The 15,220-nt window shown below is 51.6% G+C and overlaps 1 protein-coding gene across 1 annotated transcript in view; it reads left to right on the plus strand.

Moving 5' to 3' along the window:
* The window catches only part of rab3gap2 (RAB3 GTPase activating protein subunit 2 (non-catalytic)), a 36,226-nt gene that overhangs the window by 349 nt on the left and 20,657 nt on the right, over positions 1-15,220 (plus strand). Inside the window, exons 2-13 of the mRNA XM_028796309.2 lie at positions 6,841-6,911; positions 6,997-7,117; positions 7,425-7,497; positions 7,590-7,637; positions 7,731-7,806; positions 7,892-7,993; positions 8,143-8,242; positions 9,661-9,759; positions 12,210-12,358; positions 12,465-12,544; positions 14,594-14,683; positions 14,754-14,893. Coding sequence (XP_028652142.1) covers positions 6,841-6,911; positions 6,997-7,117; positions 7,425-7,497; positions 7,590-7,637; positions 7,731-7,806; positions 7,892-7,993; positions 8,143-8,242; positions 9,661-9,759; positions 12,210-12,358; positions 12,465-12,544; positions 14,594-14,683; positions 14,754-14,893 — 1,149 coding nt within the window. The remainder of the gene's footprint in view (positions 1-6,840; positions 6,912-6,996; positions 7,118-7,424; positions 7,498-7,589; positions 7,638-7,730; positions 7,807-7,891; positions 7,994-8,142; positions 8,243-9,660; positions 9,760-12,209; positions 12,359-12,464; positions 12,545-14,593; positions 14,684-14,753; positions 14,894-15,220) is intronic.

The raw sequence follows: 15,220 nt of genomic DNA on the forward strand, positions 1-15,220 counted from the left end.
GGCGCGGGCGGAAGTCTGTGCGACGCTCTTTGTGTAACATGGCCAGGGTGGGCAGTGCCCTCACGTGGTGCGGGGCTGTGTTGTGCCCTCATGCCAGGGAGCTGCTTTAATATCGGATGGCCATGGTGTCATACTGAGCATATCATTCTTATCCTCACTGTGCCTGCAGTTTGGATCATACCCAGTGTCAAGGATGGCGCAGTACCTGTCGATGCTGGCACACTGTACCCTCTGGTGTCGGGTTGTGACGTGTCTGTGTACTCAGCTGTTGTCTTTAGTATTCATGGGGCTTTTGTGGTACTGAGGGTCTCCATACTGATGCCATCTTGTTCTCTGTGCCACCCTGGGTCACTTAAGGTCAAGTGTGTGTACACTGAGTTGTGCAGTGTGCCCAGTATCATGCCAGGGAGCTGGTATGCTACCTAATGGCCATGGTGACAAACTGAATGTGTCAGTGTTATGTCTACTTTTGTGCCAAGGGGATGTGTGATGCCCTCTTGATGCAGTGGGACCATTTGGTTTCCGTCTCACTGTTGTTGTGTTGCACTGTGTTTGAGTCCGGTGGCTCCCGCTATCCTGTATTTGGGGACTCCATAGTGATGCCAACATGTTCTGGCTGCCATAGTGGGGTTCAATGTTAGTGCCACTTGACCATGCTGGGGCCTGCTATGCCACTAAGTTGATGTCTGGTTTGCTGCATATTGACTGGTGATGATGCTTTTAGTGGACACGTGGCGCTGTGCCAGCCTGAGACTGTGACACTTTTCCACTTTTGCCTGAAGTAAGATGGTGGCACGGCTCCAGGTGCTTTATGTTGAAAGGAGGATCCTGAGGAAGGTGTTGGCTGTGCTTCTGAGTACATTAGTCGTTAAAGTCGGATTGTTCCTGCCTTGTGCCTGGTACTTGCCAGGATAGGTGCCAACCTCCCCATGACCCTGCTCAGGATTAAGTGGCTTTGGGAAATGGACAGATAAATGTGCCAGCTTTGCCCACTTCTTGTTAACCCTCCCTGCAGATTTGTCTTCTTGTTCCATTACTGCAGTGGTCCTGTGCCGTCATCGCCGGTGGGCAACGTGCACATTTCACTCTTGAACGCGTACTGGTGAAGTGGCAGCATTGGCATGATTGGTATTTAAAGCTGAAGCATCAGAAGGTGAGTGGTTGGCACAGAAACCTTTCATAGCACATTGCTTGAGTTAAAAGGCTTGCCAGCCTGTCCTTGAAGGGAGCGTCCCGTGTCATTACTTTAATGTCCTCACATCTGCAGACCCTTCAACTCCCTGCCTCATGGAGTTGGCCCTGAGATAAAACGGGCAAATCCAGCTTGGTCACGCGATTGGTTCAGAGCTTCATTAATGGCCATTGCAAAGGCTGAGCCCTCTTGTCATTTTAAAATGCGTTGTTGCACTGGTTCATGCCAGGGCATAACGAGTCCTCTCGCCAGCGACGCTCTGAGGAGGGTCGTCACCACATGTCTGGTGTCATCGGCTGTTCCTTTATTGCTATTAAGGTTTTGAAGAACCCTGATGACTGGGCCTTTTATTTGGACTAAGCTTGTGAGGTGGCCGTCCTCAAAGTGTCTTTGGCGTAAAGCACACGAGTGAAGGTCACCTAATATAGTTCAGTGATGGAAGAAATGCCCTCCGATCCAAAGTAGGACGTTGTTTTGAGAAGGTGAAGAGCGTTTGTGTTGGGTAAGGGGGGGGGGGGGTCTTGTGTGCCCCAACAAAATGCGTCTCGGCCATTTGTTCACAAACGTTAGGACGAGGAGTGACGGGTACGGCTTTGCCAGTCTCCTCGATTGTTGGCGTGGATTTCTCTGTTTTTGTCATTCTTGCATGGTGTGTCCCACGCGTGATGCTCAGCAGATGGCGCTGCTCCTCCTCTTATGGCCATCCTCGTCATGTGCTTGATGCTCAGCAGATGTTGCCACTCTTCCTTCCTGCCATGTCAGGTGGCTTAGTGAGCACTCGGCTGTGCAGGGCAGTTTGCTGACGTCACCTGTGCCAGGTTGTAAGCTTTTGGTGAAGACCGAGATGAGGCTTGTAGCCCCGGTGGTTTGTGAATAAATAACTCGCGGGTCAGACAGACGCCCCTTAGCAGCGTATATGAAAGGGACAAGTGTTTGGTTAATTTGGACGCCCTGTAGGGTTATTAGTGTGTCTGTCTGTCTGTGTGTGTTTGTGTGTGTGTACAGACGCCGTGCAAAATGAACATAAAAACAGAGTGCAATGATTTGGGAATCTCACAAACCTGAACAGAACACAGTAAACATCTGCTGTGGTGAAAGGGAGACATTTTACTGTCTTGTGAGAAATGTTCAGTCGTTTGGGATTTGATGGCAGCAACACGACTGCAGACGAGCGGCTTTGGGAGATTTGAAAATCGTTACGTTTGGATTTTAGTTCCAATTCACCCAGCGGGCCAACGGGTTTAGGACTTGGGGTTCTGTCTGTCTGTCTGTCTGTGTATCTGTTGATTGATCGATTGATTGGTTATATAGCGCCTGTCATATCCATACATACATACAGTGGGTATAAAGAACCCCCCCCCCTTTGAAATATTCCCATTTTTTTTGCTTCACACCCTTAATTGTAAACACGCACACACATTTAATATTTTGTTCAGTTTTACTTACTCGGTGTAATCTAAAGATATCAGAGCTACAGTTCAGAAGAGTTTTAAAAAAATCAAAAACAAGAACTCCTGAGATTAATAAAGGACCCCCCCCCCCAGTGTCAGTGCCCAGCATTCCCATTGCAGTTACTGGCTGTGCCCAGTTGTAATGAGTGGGATTAGTGAAGCTGGTCCTGGAGCGTTCATTCCCTTGCTTGGCAGTGCCACTGACTGGGCAGGCCACTTTCAGAAGATCTCGGGGACAGAGTTGTGGACGGACACAAGGCAGGAGATCCCAAAGGCTTTCTCGGTCCCAAGGAGCTCAGTAAAGTCCATCATAAAGAAGTGTTTGGTACGACGAGGACCCTCCAAACTGGATGGAAGAGCAAAGAGGCTACCAAGAGGCCAATGGGCACTCTGAAGGAGTTACAGGACTTGATGGCACCGAGTGGTCATTACTGGTGTGCCTGTGACAACAATTTGACAAGCGCTCCACCATTGTGGCTTGTTTGGGGGGGTCGCACTTCTCAAGGAAGGCCAGAATGCACCTTGAAGATTCTGATGCTAAGTAGAAAAAGGTCTTCTGGTCAGATGAGCCCAAAATCAAAGTGTTTGGCCTCAACACCAAACTGTCCACCAGTGCAGCTCACCATCCACAACACACCACACCGACAGTAAAGCATGGGGGGGGGGGGGGGGGGTTGGGCTCTCGTTAGGGTAGAAGGAAAAATGGAGGGGGCAAAATACTTGAGGAGGAAAACCTGCTACCCTCTGCCAGAAAGATGGGCAGAATGTTCACCTCTCAACATGCCAACGACCCGAAACACACAGCAGAATGTCCTGGTGTGGCCAGTCAGAGCCCAGAGCTCAATCACAGTGGAAATCTGTGGAAAGATCTGAAGATAGCAGACCAGCAACACTCACCGTCCAGTGTGACCGAACCTGAACAGGTAAAGGGGGGGGGGGGGGAGATATTGAGTGGGCTCAGTCGAGGTGTGCCAAGCTGATAGAGAAGAATCAACAGACTCAGGGCTGTCATTAAAGGAACAGGGGGGTCAACAAAATGACATTGGGTTTGGGGGGGGGGTCTTTTATTCATCTCAACGTTACTTCTTTTTAACTTTTTACAATTCTCAACTGTAGCTGTGATTTCTGTCACTTGATGTTAGAGGTGGCATTGAGTAAGTCAAGCTGGGAAGAAATCTTAGTGTGTGTTAAGGCAGGAAAGGAAAAACAATGGGAATATTTCAAAGGGGGGGGGGGTCTTCTCTATAGCCACTGTGTGTGTATAACCCTCGTTAATAAAACCCCTGTGTGTGTGTGTCTGTCTTCTGGTGAAGTGCGCATGTGTGGGGCGCGGTGCGACACTCCAAAGGCCGCCTGACACAAGACAGAGTGGGCGGGACCTATAAAATATCACGCAGCCGGTCCAATCGGATTTCAGTAAATGAGGTAAGTCCTAAAACATAAGGCACAAGAAATCCACTCAGGTACTGAGATGTGGAGACCAGCACCTCCAGAGAGGTGGGATCAGTGTGTGTGGTTGTGCGAGTGTCCACTCTGAGGGTGTCAGATTATCGATTAAGAAACTGGGCCCGGTAAAGTGTCAGTCATTGGAGGGGTTTTCCTAAATATACGAATTTTCATGATATTACAATAGGATGACTTTTTAAAAGTAGATTTATTTTCGCACACATAAAACCCGTTGCTGGGGGACACCACAGCACGACAAGCCAGTTTTACTGTAACAGAAGATAGACGGTCCCTTGCCATTTAATATGACGGTCCCTTGCCATTTAATATGACGGTCCCTTGCCATGTAATATGAACTGTTCCTACTACTGTGTATGCACTACTGTTATTGTAATGTCTGCTGTATACTGTAATATATCACACATCTCTCTGCACAGCATCTCACAACAGTGAGTCCACCCCTCAGAGTTTTGTAAATATTTGATGAGATCTTTTCATGGTGACAACACTGCCGATGTGACACTTTGACCCAATGCCAGTGTCCAGTAGTCCGTGTGCAGCGGGTATCACAGTGTAGATAACTCCACACACCGCCATCAATGTCTAAACCGCTGGCAGCAAAAGTGAGCCCACCCCTCAGTGAGAAATGTCCAAACTGTGCCCCAAGTGTCGATATTTGGTGTGGCCGGCCCCCATTATTGTCCAGCACCACCTTAACTCTCTTGGCCATGGAGTTCACAGGATGCCACTGGAATCCTCCTACATGACGGAGCTCTGGATGTTCGAGACCTGGCGCTCCTCCACAGATGCTCCATAGGGTTTAGGTCTGGAGACATGCTTGGCCAGTCCGGCACCTTCACCCTCAGTTTCTTTAGCAAGGCAGTGGTCATCTTGGAGGTTATCATGTTGGCATACTGCCCTGCAGCCCAGGGAGGGGATCATGCTGGGCTTCAGTATGTCACAGTACATGTTAGCATTCATGGTGCCCTCAATAGATAGATAGATAGATAATGAACTGTAGCTCCCCAGTGCTGGCACCACTCATGCAGCCATGACAGTCCCACCACCATGCTCGACTGTAGGTAAGACACACTTGTCTTTGGACTGCTCACCTGGTGGCCGCTACACACGCTTGACACCATCTGAACCCAATAAGTTGATCTCGGTCTCATCAGACCACAGCACGTGTTCCAGTAGTCCATGTCCTTCTTGTGCATCATCTTTAGAAGAGGCCTCCTTCTGGGACGACTGCCATGCAGACCAATGTGATGCCATGTGCTGCGGGCGTACGGTCTGAGCACTGACACGCCAACCTCTACAGCAATGCTGGCAGCACTCATACGTCTGCTTTCAAAAGTGAACCTCTGCATATGACGCTGAGCGCGGGCACTCCTCTTGTTTGGTCGACCGTGGCGAGGCCTGTTAAACCTGTTGCTGTATGGTCTTGGCCAGCGTGCTGCCGCTCAGTTTTAGGGCGTTGCCAGTCTTCTTCTAGGCTATGCCATCTTTATGTAGAGCAACAATTCTTGTTTTCTGATTCTCGGAGAGTTCTTTGCCATGAGGTGCCATGTTGAGAGCGAGAACAGCAAATGTAACACACCTGAGAGCTGGTAACACTAATGAGTCACATGACACCGGGGAGGGAAAACAGCTAATTGGGCACAGTTTGGGCATTGTTCACTTAGGGGTGTACTCACTGTTGTGAGAGACTGTGTGTATATTTATATGTACAGTCCAGCGTCTGTCTGTCTGCCTTTCACGACAGAACAACTTAACAGATTTCGGTCGGGTGTTTTGTTTCTCAGATTTGCTGGAACATTCCGGTTCATTTTGCGACTTCTCTCATCGAGTATCGTAGTTCGCTTGCAGGAGTGAGATACTTGCCCCAATTTGAGAAAGGGGCAGAGGGCCGAGGGGAGGAGGAAGCGTGACGTCAGGAGTGTTTAGCTGGGCATTGCCCTCCTCTCTCACACGCCAGCCTCCATTTGAGTTGCTGTACCTGATGCCACATGTTGGAGCGCACCTTGCCAGTTTGTTGGTTTTTTTTTTAAAGTTTGTCCCGCTTCACTGCTACGTGGGCAGAGCCGTGGGGCGCAGCTTGACATACCAGTTTGACCGATCCACTCATTCCTTTCTGCTTCATGAAACTCCTGAGATGTGCCAGGTTGGCACATCAGGGCCCGTAGGTGTCCACTCAGAAAGGACATTTCACTCCGTCAGTATTAAGGAGCTACAGAGAGAATCAAGATGGTGAACACATGCAGCTCTCTGAAATGGAGGGTCTGACGGGGCATCGCAGGAATCGTCGGGTAGAGGGGTCCTGTCACCGGATTGGCTGGCAGCTTCAGGTCTCCAGGACTCTCTGAACAAATCCAAACGGCATTCTGGGATATCCTGCTCTGTCCTTGTCATATTTCTATTGTGGTGAGGGTGGCTTGTGTCGTGTTGTAGTGACCCCCCCATCCACCTGGTACGGGGGTCTCTCTTTGAATTGCCTTTCTCGAGGTGTCTTCCATTTTGTTTTTGGTTTTTGTCTTCTTAGAAGGTCAAGGCTGGGGGGCTGTCAGACGACTGGGTCTGTTAAAGCCCACTGCGGCCCTCCTTGTGTGATTTTGGGGGGGTTATTTAGAGACCGCACTGGCACCTAACTCCACCCTGAGCAGCGCCAGCCACCTCTGCTCGTTTGGTGCTGCCTTGGCACTGCCCTTCACGAGTGGGGTGACCACCTTCTGCTCTCTCCTCTCATTCCAGATAGCGAAGTGACCTGGGATGAGGCCGACTGGGGGTCCTGGGAAGAGGAGGCGGAGGAGGCCAAGCAGCCGGTAGGTAGGCACGATTGGCTGGTCTGACTGGCTCGGACAAGTTGTTGGCTCTGACTCGGCGGCTCTTCTCGTTTTTGTTTTTCAGGACCCGCAGAGTGGCAGACTGGCCCAGAGCGCCTCCTGGCTGCAGGACTGTGTGCTGTCCTTGTCACCCACTAATGACCTCATGGTGATCGCGCGTGAGCAGAAGGCCGTCTTCTTGTCCCGTGAGTCGTGTGTTCAGTGCCTTTCACGATGGGCAGCAGTGGGTGACGGGGTGATACGGAGACAGTGGGACAGATCAGCAGTAGAGAGATGGCTGGCCTAGAGACCACCACCTCTTTATTGTTGTCATGTTATTGTCACTTGGCACCCTCTCTAGACCCCAGTGGCACATTATCTAAAATACTAGGGTGTGATTAAACATCAGAGCAGAGGGGCTTGTTGTGACACCTTGGGGTCAGGGTCAGAATGTCATTGTCCTGTGGCACAGCACCGTCACCCACTCTCTAAACCCCTTCTCTGTCCTCGCAGCCAAATGGAAGACGGGCCAGGAGGAGATGCAGCTGGCAGTGTCGTGGAGCGGGGCGCTTAATGCCGAGGACGGGTAAGTGATGCCTGCGGGCGAGTCGAGGGTGTGACCTTTTAATGAAGGGTACTCAGAGGCCGCCTCCTCCTCCTCTTGTTCTTCTTCCTCAGAGAGTGCGTCAGCAGTGCCATCTGCATCCCTCTCGCCAGTCAGAAGCGGTAAGTGGCAGAAGCGTTTGCTGGAGTAGTGAGTTAGCGAGCCGTCTGGTCGGCTTGGATCTGTGAGCCTCTCGCTGTGTGTTTGTGTGGCAGGAGCTCCATTGGCAGACCGGATTGGACGTGCATTGTGGTGGGCTTCACCTCGGGTTACGTGCGCTTCTACACGGAGGTAAGTGGGTGGCCCTCTCTGGCTCGTCTACTCGAGTCCCCTGTTGACTGCGTGACACCCGAGTTCTCTTCTCGTGTCCAATCAGAGTGGCGTCCAGCTCCTGGCACAGCTCCTGAACGAAGACCCCGTTCTGCAGCTCAAGTGTCGCACCTACGAGATTCCTCGCCACCCGGGAGTCACTGAGCAGGTAAGCCGAGAGGAGCTGCGTCTGCTGGTCTGACGCTTTCCCTTTCGAGTGACCGTGTCATTGAAGCCAAGAGGCAGCTGACGTGGCTGGCATTAACGCCATGTGCCATGCCACGTGATGATGACTGCCACTCTCATTCCTCCCCGCAGCATGAAGAGCTGAGTATCCTGTACCCAACAGCCTTGGTGACGATCGATGGCTTCAGTCTGTTCCAGTCCCTGCGCGCCTGCAGAAACCAGGTGGCCCGAGGTGAGTGACGGGGCCGGGCCAAGTCGTTGGGGGTCCGACTGTGGGTTTGGCTCCACTGAGGCCTTTGTCCTCCTTATTACTGTCACTAGTTGGCCGAGCGCGCGGTGAATCCTGGGTGGCCTGTTGGTCTGGAAGTTGAGGGACAGAAGTTCCATCAAACTGACCTGACTTCAGTAGAGTGGGACTGCGGCCCACCGTGCTGACCACCTCACTCCTTCTCAACACTCATTTCAACAGATGGTACAAAGGCTGTGACCTAATAGAGGACAGGCAGTAAAGACAAAGACCATCGGCGCACTTTGACTGTCGCACTGGTGGTCTTAAACTCGAAGTTGGCTCCTGGGGCACCAAGGGTGACCTCTGTGACACCGGCGTTTGCAGATCACCACAATCTTTAATGGACTCCATGGAGATGAGCACTCCGGTTTGTGTCTTTGCTTCTCCTTTAGTTAGCGCTGTGGCCGCAGTTGTATGGAGCTTTGGATTTTATACACAACAGCAGCACCGTCTGTTGGAATGAAAAGTAGAAGGCATCTGATTAATTTGAAACATTTCAACAGATGGGGCTTTGCCAGCGTGAGTGCGGAATACCCTCGGCAAACTCGCCACCATCTTAGTGTCTAATTTGTACTTTACCCGTAAGTCCATCACGTTGAGTGTCGTTCTTCACTCCGTGATAGTGAAGATGATGATGATGTTATGAGTGACATTGCTGGATGGGGGGGCTGCAGTAAGACCCTTGTCTTTGAGTTTTGTTCCTTGATCAGACGACTGTGTCAATTTGTCACCTCAGTTGTACGCCATCCACTTTCAGCTTCTCAACAGTGGTGTTGAAATTTGTGATGTGCCACCTGTTGGAATGCAATTTACTGCTAGAAAAATCAAAATGAAGAAGGCAAAGGTCAACCAGGGGCCATGTCGTCTGAGCAGATCTAGAGAACTGAAATCGATGCAAGATATGAAAGATCAAATTCAGGGGGTCTTTGGGGGGGTGTCTGCAAGTCCCACGTACAGCCACACTCACACGGGGCTACCTGACCGCCTGCAAGTCTGTGGGATTTGGGGGGGAAAAACTGTCACAGTGTGCAAATTCCACGAGGATCGGGATGAGGACTTGTGACATGCAGCCCATCGGCTTCAAAGCGAAAGCAGCTGGTGACGGTGAGTGGAGGCCACCTGTGCCCACACTTGAGCAGTGAGCTGGATGTGACATTGAGCGTTTGGGGCAGAGACGTCCTCAGACAGCCCACATAAAGGGGGGCGAGCTGTGGGCAGGAAGGGAGTGGCAAACGCCAAGTTCTTGAAGAGAGATTTGAGATCTAGTGGTGTGTGCCAGGCCTGTTGTGGTAGTTTGTGCCCGCTGACGTGACTCGTTTGCTACTCTGCTGACTCTCTTCACCTTCTGCTTCTCCCTGCAGCCACCGCATCTGGAAATGACAACATCCAGCCACCGCCCCTGGCATACAAGAAATGGGGGCTGCAGGATGTGGACAGCATTGTGGACCATGCCAGCGTCGGTGAGGCCCAGTCGGTGTTACACTTTCTAGCCAGCTGGCATCACTTCTAGTATTGTGTTTTTATGTGTTTATTTATATGAGCTAAAGTTAGAAAAATGGACTGGACCTTCACAAAACTGATGCTGCTGTCGTTTCTCAATGGACTGGCGCCACCTGCTTGGCACTGCCCAGTTACCAGCAGAATAAAAGGTTTGGTCTCATCCTCACTCTCACTCATGCCCCGAGTTGAACACCACATGCCGAGGGGGTACTCCAGTCACTAGTGTGAGTTCCTGGGACCTGCTGGAGACCACCGTGAAGCCTGCTATTCGATCCAAGTGACAGGGACCGCTGGCTGAAGGATGACAACCTACACTGCTAAGGACACCTGGGCTTGTCTGGAGACACTGAAGTGTGTTGGCATCACCACATCCTCCTTATGATTTCCACCATTGTGCACCGCTCGAAAAACATCTGGGTGGTCTTCGATTAAAGACTGGCGAGCGAAGGTGGAGCACGAGTGGTGGTGAGGACGAGACCAAACCTTTTATTCTGCTGGTAACTGGGCACTGCCAGGCAGGTGGTGCCAGTCCATTGAGAAAGGACAGCGTCAGTTTGGTGATGGTTTGGTCCATTTTCTAACTTTAGCGTGACTCCCCCTCGTGTGTGTGTGTGTGTGTGTGTGTGTTAATATATAGAATTGGCACCGCCAGTGTTATGTCAGGCCCAGACTGAGAAATCTGCCATTTAGCGCCAAGGGAAACATCCAGGGCAGCGTTGTTGGGTTTTGTTAACAAGTTTGGCTGGAGTGGGCAGGCAGGCAGGAGAGCCTTCATGTTGGACTTTACACCAAGTGAGGGGCAGTTCATGTTGGCACAGGTCCTCCTAATACAGCTTGGCACTATTCAGTGAGGGTGGCATCAGGTAGACTACATTCCGAGTACAAGATGGCATTCATCTTTCATGCTGGGTTGCTTTTGTTTTGTTTTTTTTAACGATGACCCAAGTGCCCAGCGTGACTCCTGTTGTGACGGCCGACCTACAAAAGTCAAGAAAGGCCTCCAGGACTGTGGGGTGTTGGACGGTAGGCCACAAGACCAGAAAAAGGAATCTGGAGATCATCAGCCAAGGGTCAGAAAGACAGACGGCAGGACTTCTATTAGCTCACCAACATGCGAATCACAAGTTTAAGAGGTCCGAGCAGCAAAAACATGGCAGGAACACACAGACGGACACCCCCAAGGTTCGTAATCTGGGACACTTGACCCGCCGGTGACGTCACAGGCAGTGACTCCTGGAATCCATGTCCGTGCAGCGGCCTGTCCTATCATGGCAATGCTGCCAGAAAATGGCCGTGCCCGCAAAACATAAAACGGCATGGCAGTAAACATAATAAAAGTGAGCCTCGTTTTAAAAGTCAAGCGAATTGTATTTTTGGATTCTCAACTCCCCCCCAAAGTCCCATTTGGAAACGTAAAGCAGGCCTGGCTGCGACACTCGAGAAGCAGGCTTGGGGCCTACACATCAGCACACCACGAAGGCCAAGCTTACAGGTTTGAAATGAGAGAGGAGAACCGTGAGATTCCCTGGCCCATAGAAAAGAACACCTTATAATAATAATAATAATAATATAATAATAATGATGATGATGATGATGTGTTTTTAAAACATGGCTGGACTCTGTAGTTCTAAATTGCAAGCCACGTGTAGGGGAGAAGATCCAGAGTTGTTGGGGACACTAACAGGTGGCTGGGGCTGATTGTGAGTCTAAAGCCAAGGCAGCCCCCCCCACTGGCATGGAGACTGGCGAGGTTTGTTTGTGATGTCCCCCGAGGCCGTGCACTGCCACTGCCATCCCAAGTCAATATGGAGTCCAGTAAATAAGATAAAGTAAGATGGTGACACAAATCAACCCCCTTAAAATAAAACTAAAGTGACAACTCGGGGTCTAAATGACCCCACAACAACATTTATTTATACGGCACATTTTCATACAAGTCCTGTAGCTCAAAGTGCCATCGAAGTGAGGTGTCGACCCCAAAGCACCAAATGACACAAACAATCCGCTGGGATGAAGAGCCAAGAAACACACCAGCAGAAGCTAACTAATGAATCACCGCGGTGGGCCGAGGCCTCTTAGAGGGGTCCCAGTGGCATCTCCTGCCCTGTAGGCACATCAGTGCAACAAACGGGGACGAAAGCCAAGAGAAGGAACATAACACACAAAACGAGAGGAAGAAAAGATAAAGTGCCGTCCACTCGGGAAGGTAAAACACAATGGATGTCATAACAAGTGACAATACAATGAAATGGAGAGACGCTGAGGCCCCCCGGGTGGGTGGGGGTGTGAATGAAGCGATTGCTGCTTGACTCACCTGCCATGTGGAGGGCACACCAGTCGCCCGTGTCCAGTGGGTATCCTGATTGTTAAGCGCCTCTCGCTTTGTGTCCTTGTCTGTCTGGCTACGTAGGCATCACATCGCTGTGTCCCTTCGACCAGATGAAGAACGCCTCCATCCTGGGGGGCTACCATGCCACTATCAAAGGCAGCCCCCCGGCCATGTCGCAGTACATCACAGTTGGCTCCGGACCCTTCACCGGATTCTTCTACGCCGTTGAGGTACGTGTAACCGGTTGGCTTTGCATCCTCGTCCTCCTCTTCCTCATCATCACAAGGTGCCCAGATGGTTGGTTGATTGTTTCTTTTTCTTTTCTTCTCCTGCCAGGGGAGCTCCCAGCCACTGCTGTCTCACGTTGCCCTTGCTGTGGCGAGTAAGCTGACGTCGGCTCTCTTCAGCGCTGCCAGGTGAGGGGCAGTGGGTGGCACAGAAAGGTGGCCCCGTCTTCCACTCATAGATCTTTTATTGATTGCTCTTTGCCCGCTCCGCTTGGCCTCACATCTTGGCTTCCTAAAGGTTTTCTGGCCTTATTGTGAGATTGCGATGGATGTTGGCTTTTAGTCCTGTTTAGAAAAGCATCCCAGAAATCCCCCCTGTGAGACCCCCGTTACACACCTTTGTGCTCAACTCTGTTGTGTTTGGCACTGCCCATGTGCACCCACCCTCACCCCTAGCACACATACCCAATGTCAGTCGCGGCAGACTCACTCACTCACACACCTTCTTCATTACCTTATCGGTGGTCTGTGAGCAAACTGGTGCCACGGCAGAGCACTGAGGTGTCGATGTCCGCTTTAGGGGAATTTAAAGAAGCAGCCGAGAAAGGCGGTGGTGGCACCCTGGGCATCGCAGAGGACAAGAGACACAGAGGTCCCTTTTATCGGGCAGGAGTTGGGCTTGTCATATCAGTGCAGCGTACACGAGAAATACAAGAAGGTCACAAACGATTCAGGTCTGAAGCTGTAAAGTGAGGACACAAACACCGCCGAAGGTTTGGGGGGACCTCCGTATACCATAGGATCAGCAAAGGAACTGACGGAGCTGACAAAAGGAGCGATGGAGGTGGCACTTGCAGATCTTTGGCTGCAGGAAGTGATGTCACGGATGACTTTGTGAAGAGGTGGGGGGTCTTGAGGGTTGGAACCCGACGTGATGTCTTTATGGTGTGGATTCTTCAGTTGTTCTGCAGGGAGTTAGAGGGCAGCGCCAAGGCCTGGTTCAGCGGGTATCTGCATCAGTCTGAGCCCCTTAAGGGTCTCCCAGGCGTGACGAAGCTCAGACCGCCTCTGTTAACTTTCACTGGCCGGCGTCTTTGGAGCAGCTGATGGTGTCCTGGGTGAGCCTTCCTTACCCTGGACTTGGGTGTGCGGTCAGTCAGCAGGCCTTGATGATGCCCAGCAGATCGGCCTGAGCCTGAACAGACGCAGCCCCACAGTGGGCGACTCACGATGGCGCTGCAGAACTAGAGCGCTACTCTGACTGACGCAGTAAGAACCTTCTCTGATGGCCCACTTTAGTGACAGCACGGTGCCCAGGGACGTTCATGACATCCCAACAGCGGAGCGAGTTCTGGGTGAGCAGGTGGCTGGCTGGCAGCTTCCTGAATTCTGTGATCATCTCCCAAGTTTTCTGGAATGCTCAGCACCAAATTATGAAGGCTGCCCCACCTCTTGTCAGCGTGCGGACTCATCGTTGTTTGAAACAAAGGCCTATTGGTGCGATGCCATCTATGAAGTGCCAGTCATTTGTATGAAATGAGCAGCCAGTCCTAAGGGTTAATGGGTCAGACGTGCCCACCCGCACCTCTCCTGTGCCCGATCGATCTGTCAGGAAGATCCAATGGGCGCTTGAACTGGGCGAGTTTCGGGATGGCCGTACTGACAGCAGAGCTACACTCCGCTGTAAAGATCTCACATCTCCACCAGCTTATCAAGGCTCAGCCCAGCATCCGCCACAGACCGGGGGGGCTCTGTACCCAAACTGAAGGGCCGCCATTTCTTAACTTCCTGCCCGATCAGATGAACGGGAGAGTCTGGTGGCTCAGCGGCTGGACGCCCGTGTCAAGCAGGCTCAGGAGCGCAGCATCATGCTTTTGTTTCAGTTACAGTCGTTTTGCTTATATTCTGCTGTTTGGTGCCTGTCATTGCTGTTACCCACATGCCAGGAAGTGTGTGGCTTGACTGTCCGTGTCCCAGGGGTGGTAAACGAGAGGCGCCTGCTGTCTTTTAGGTCACTTTGGGCTTCCTCGAAAGCTTCGGGACCACCCAGCATGGCCTGTTCAGAGGTTTCGTTAAAAATGCGGTGACCAGGTCACTGTCCTGTCTGGGGAGGAATGTTCTCAGGTGCCACGAGTCGTTCGGCCCCTGTCAGCTGTGCCAGCTGTCCTGTAACTCTCTCTCTCTCTCTCCTGGACGCCTGCTATAAGTGTTGGGTGGTCTGCACTTCTTGTTTTTCAGTGGCTGGTTGGGCTGGAAGCATAAAAACGAAGAGGAACCCGTGCAGAAGCAGAAGCCGAAGTTGGAGCCGGCGACCCCTCTGGCGGTCAGGTCTGCTGCTTTCTTGGTGTAGCTGTGCCCGCTCTCGGCTCTCTCCCTGATTGTATCTTCTTCTCCGCAGGTTTGGCTTACCTGACTCGCGACGCCACGGGGAGGCCATTTGTCTTTCACCGTGTAACACTCTGGCTGCTGTGACGGATGACTTTGGAAGAGTCCTCTTGCTTGATGTCACCCGGGGTCTCGCCATACGCATGTGGAAAGGTTGGTGTGCTTAGCTGATCTTGGCTGAACGGTCAACAACAAGATGGCTGACGATAGTGGGCAGCGACAGGCCGCTAGTAAAATGTCATGGCAGACAGACAGACCCCCGCGCAGGGCGAGCCGTTTAAACCCTCAGACAAACGTCGTCGATTATTTATTGTGTTTTAAAGCAGTCTGGACGAGAGCCCCCCAAAGCTCGCCAGTCCCTGTCACTTCATTCTTCTAAAGTCACACCAAGTCGAGTTTTGAGGGTCCGACTGTCTGCCAGACTCCTTGGTCACTAATCCCCCCGTGTCTGTAGCTCTCTGTGTAAAGCTGATGTTTGTG

The sequence above is a fragment of the Erpetoichthys calabaricus genome, chromosome 3, assembly GCF_900747795.2.
Source record: "Erpetoichthys calabaricus chromosome 3, fErpCal1.3, whole genome shotgun sequence".
In the NCBI taxonomy this organism is placed as follows: Eukaryota; Metazoa; Chordata; class Cladistia; order Polypteriformes; family Polypteridae; genus Erpetoichthys; species Erpetoichthys calabaricus.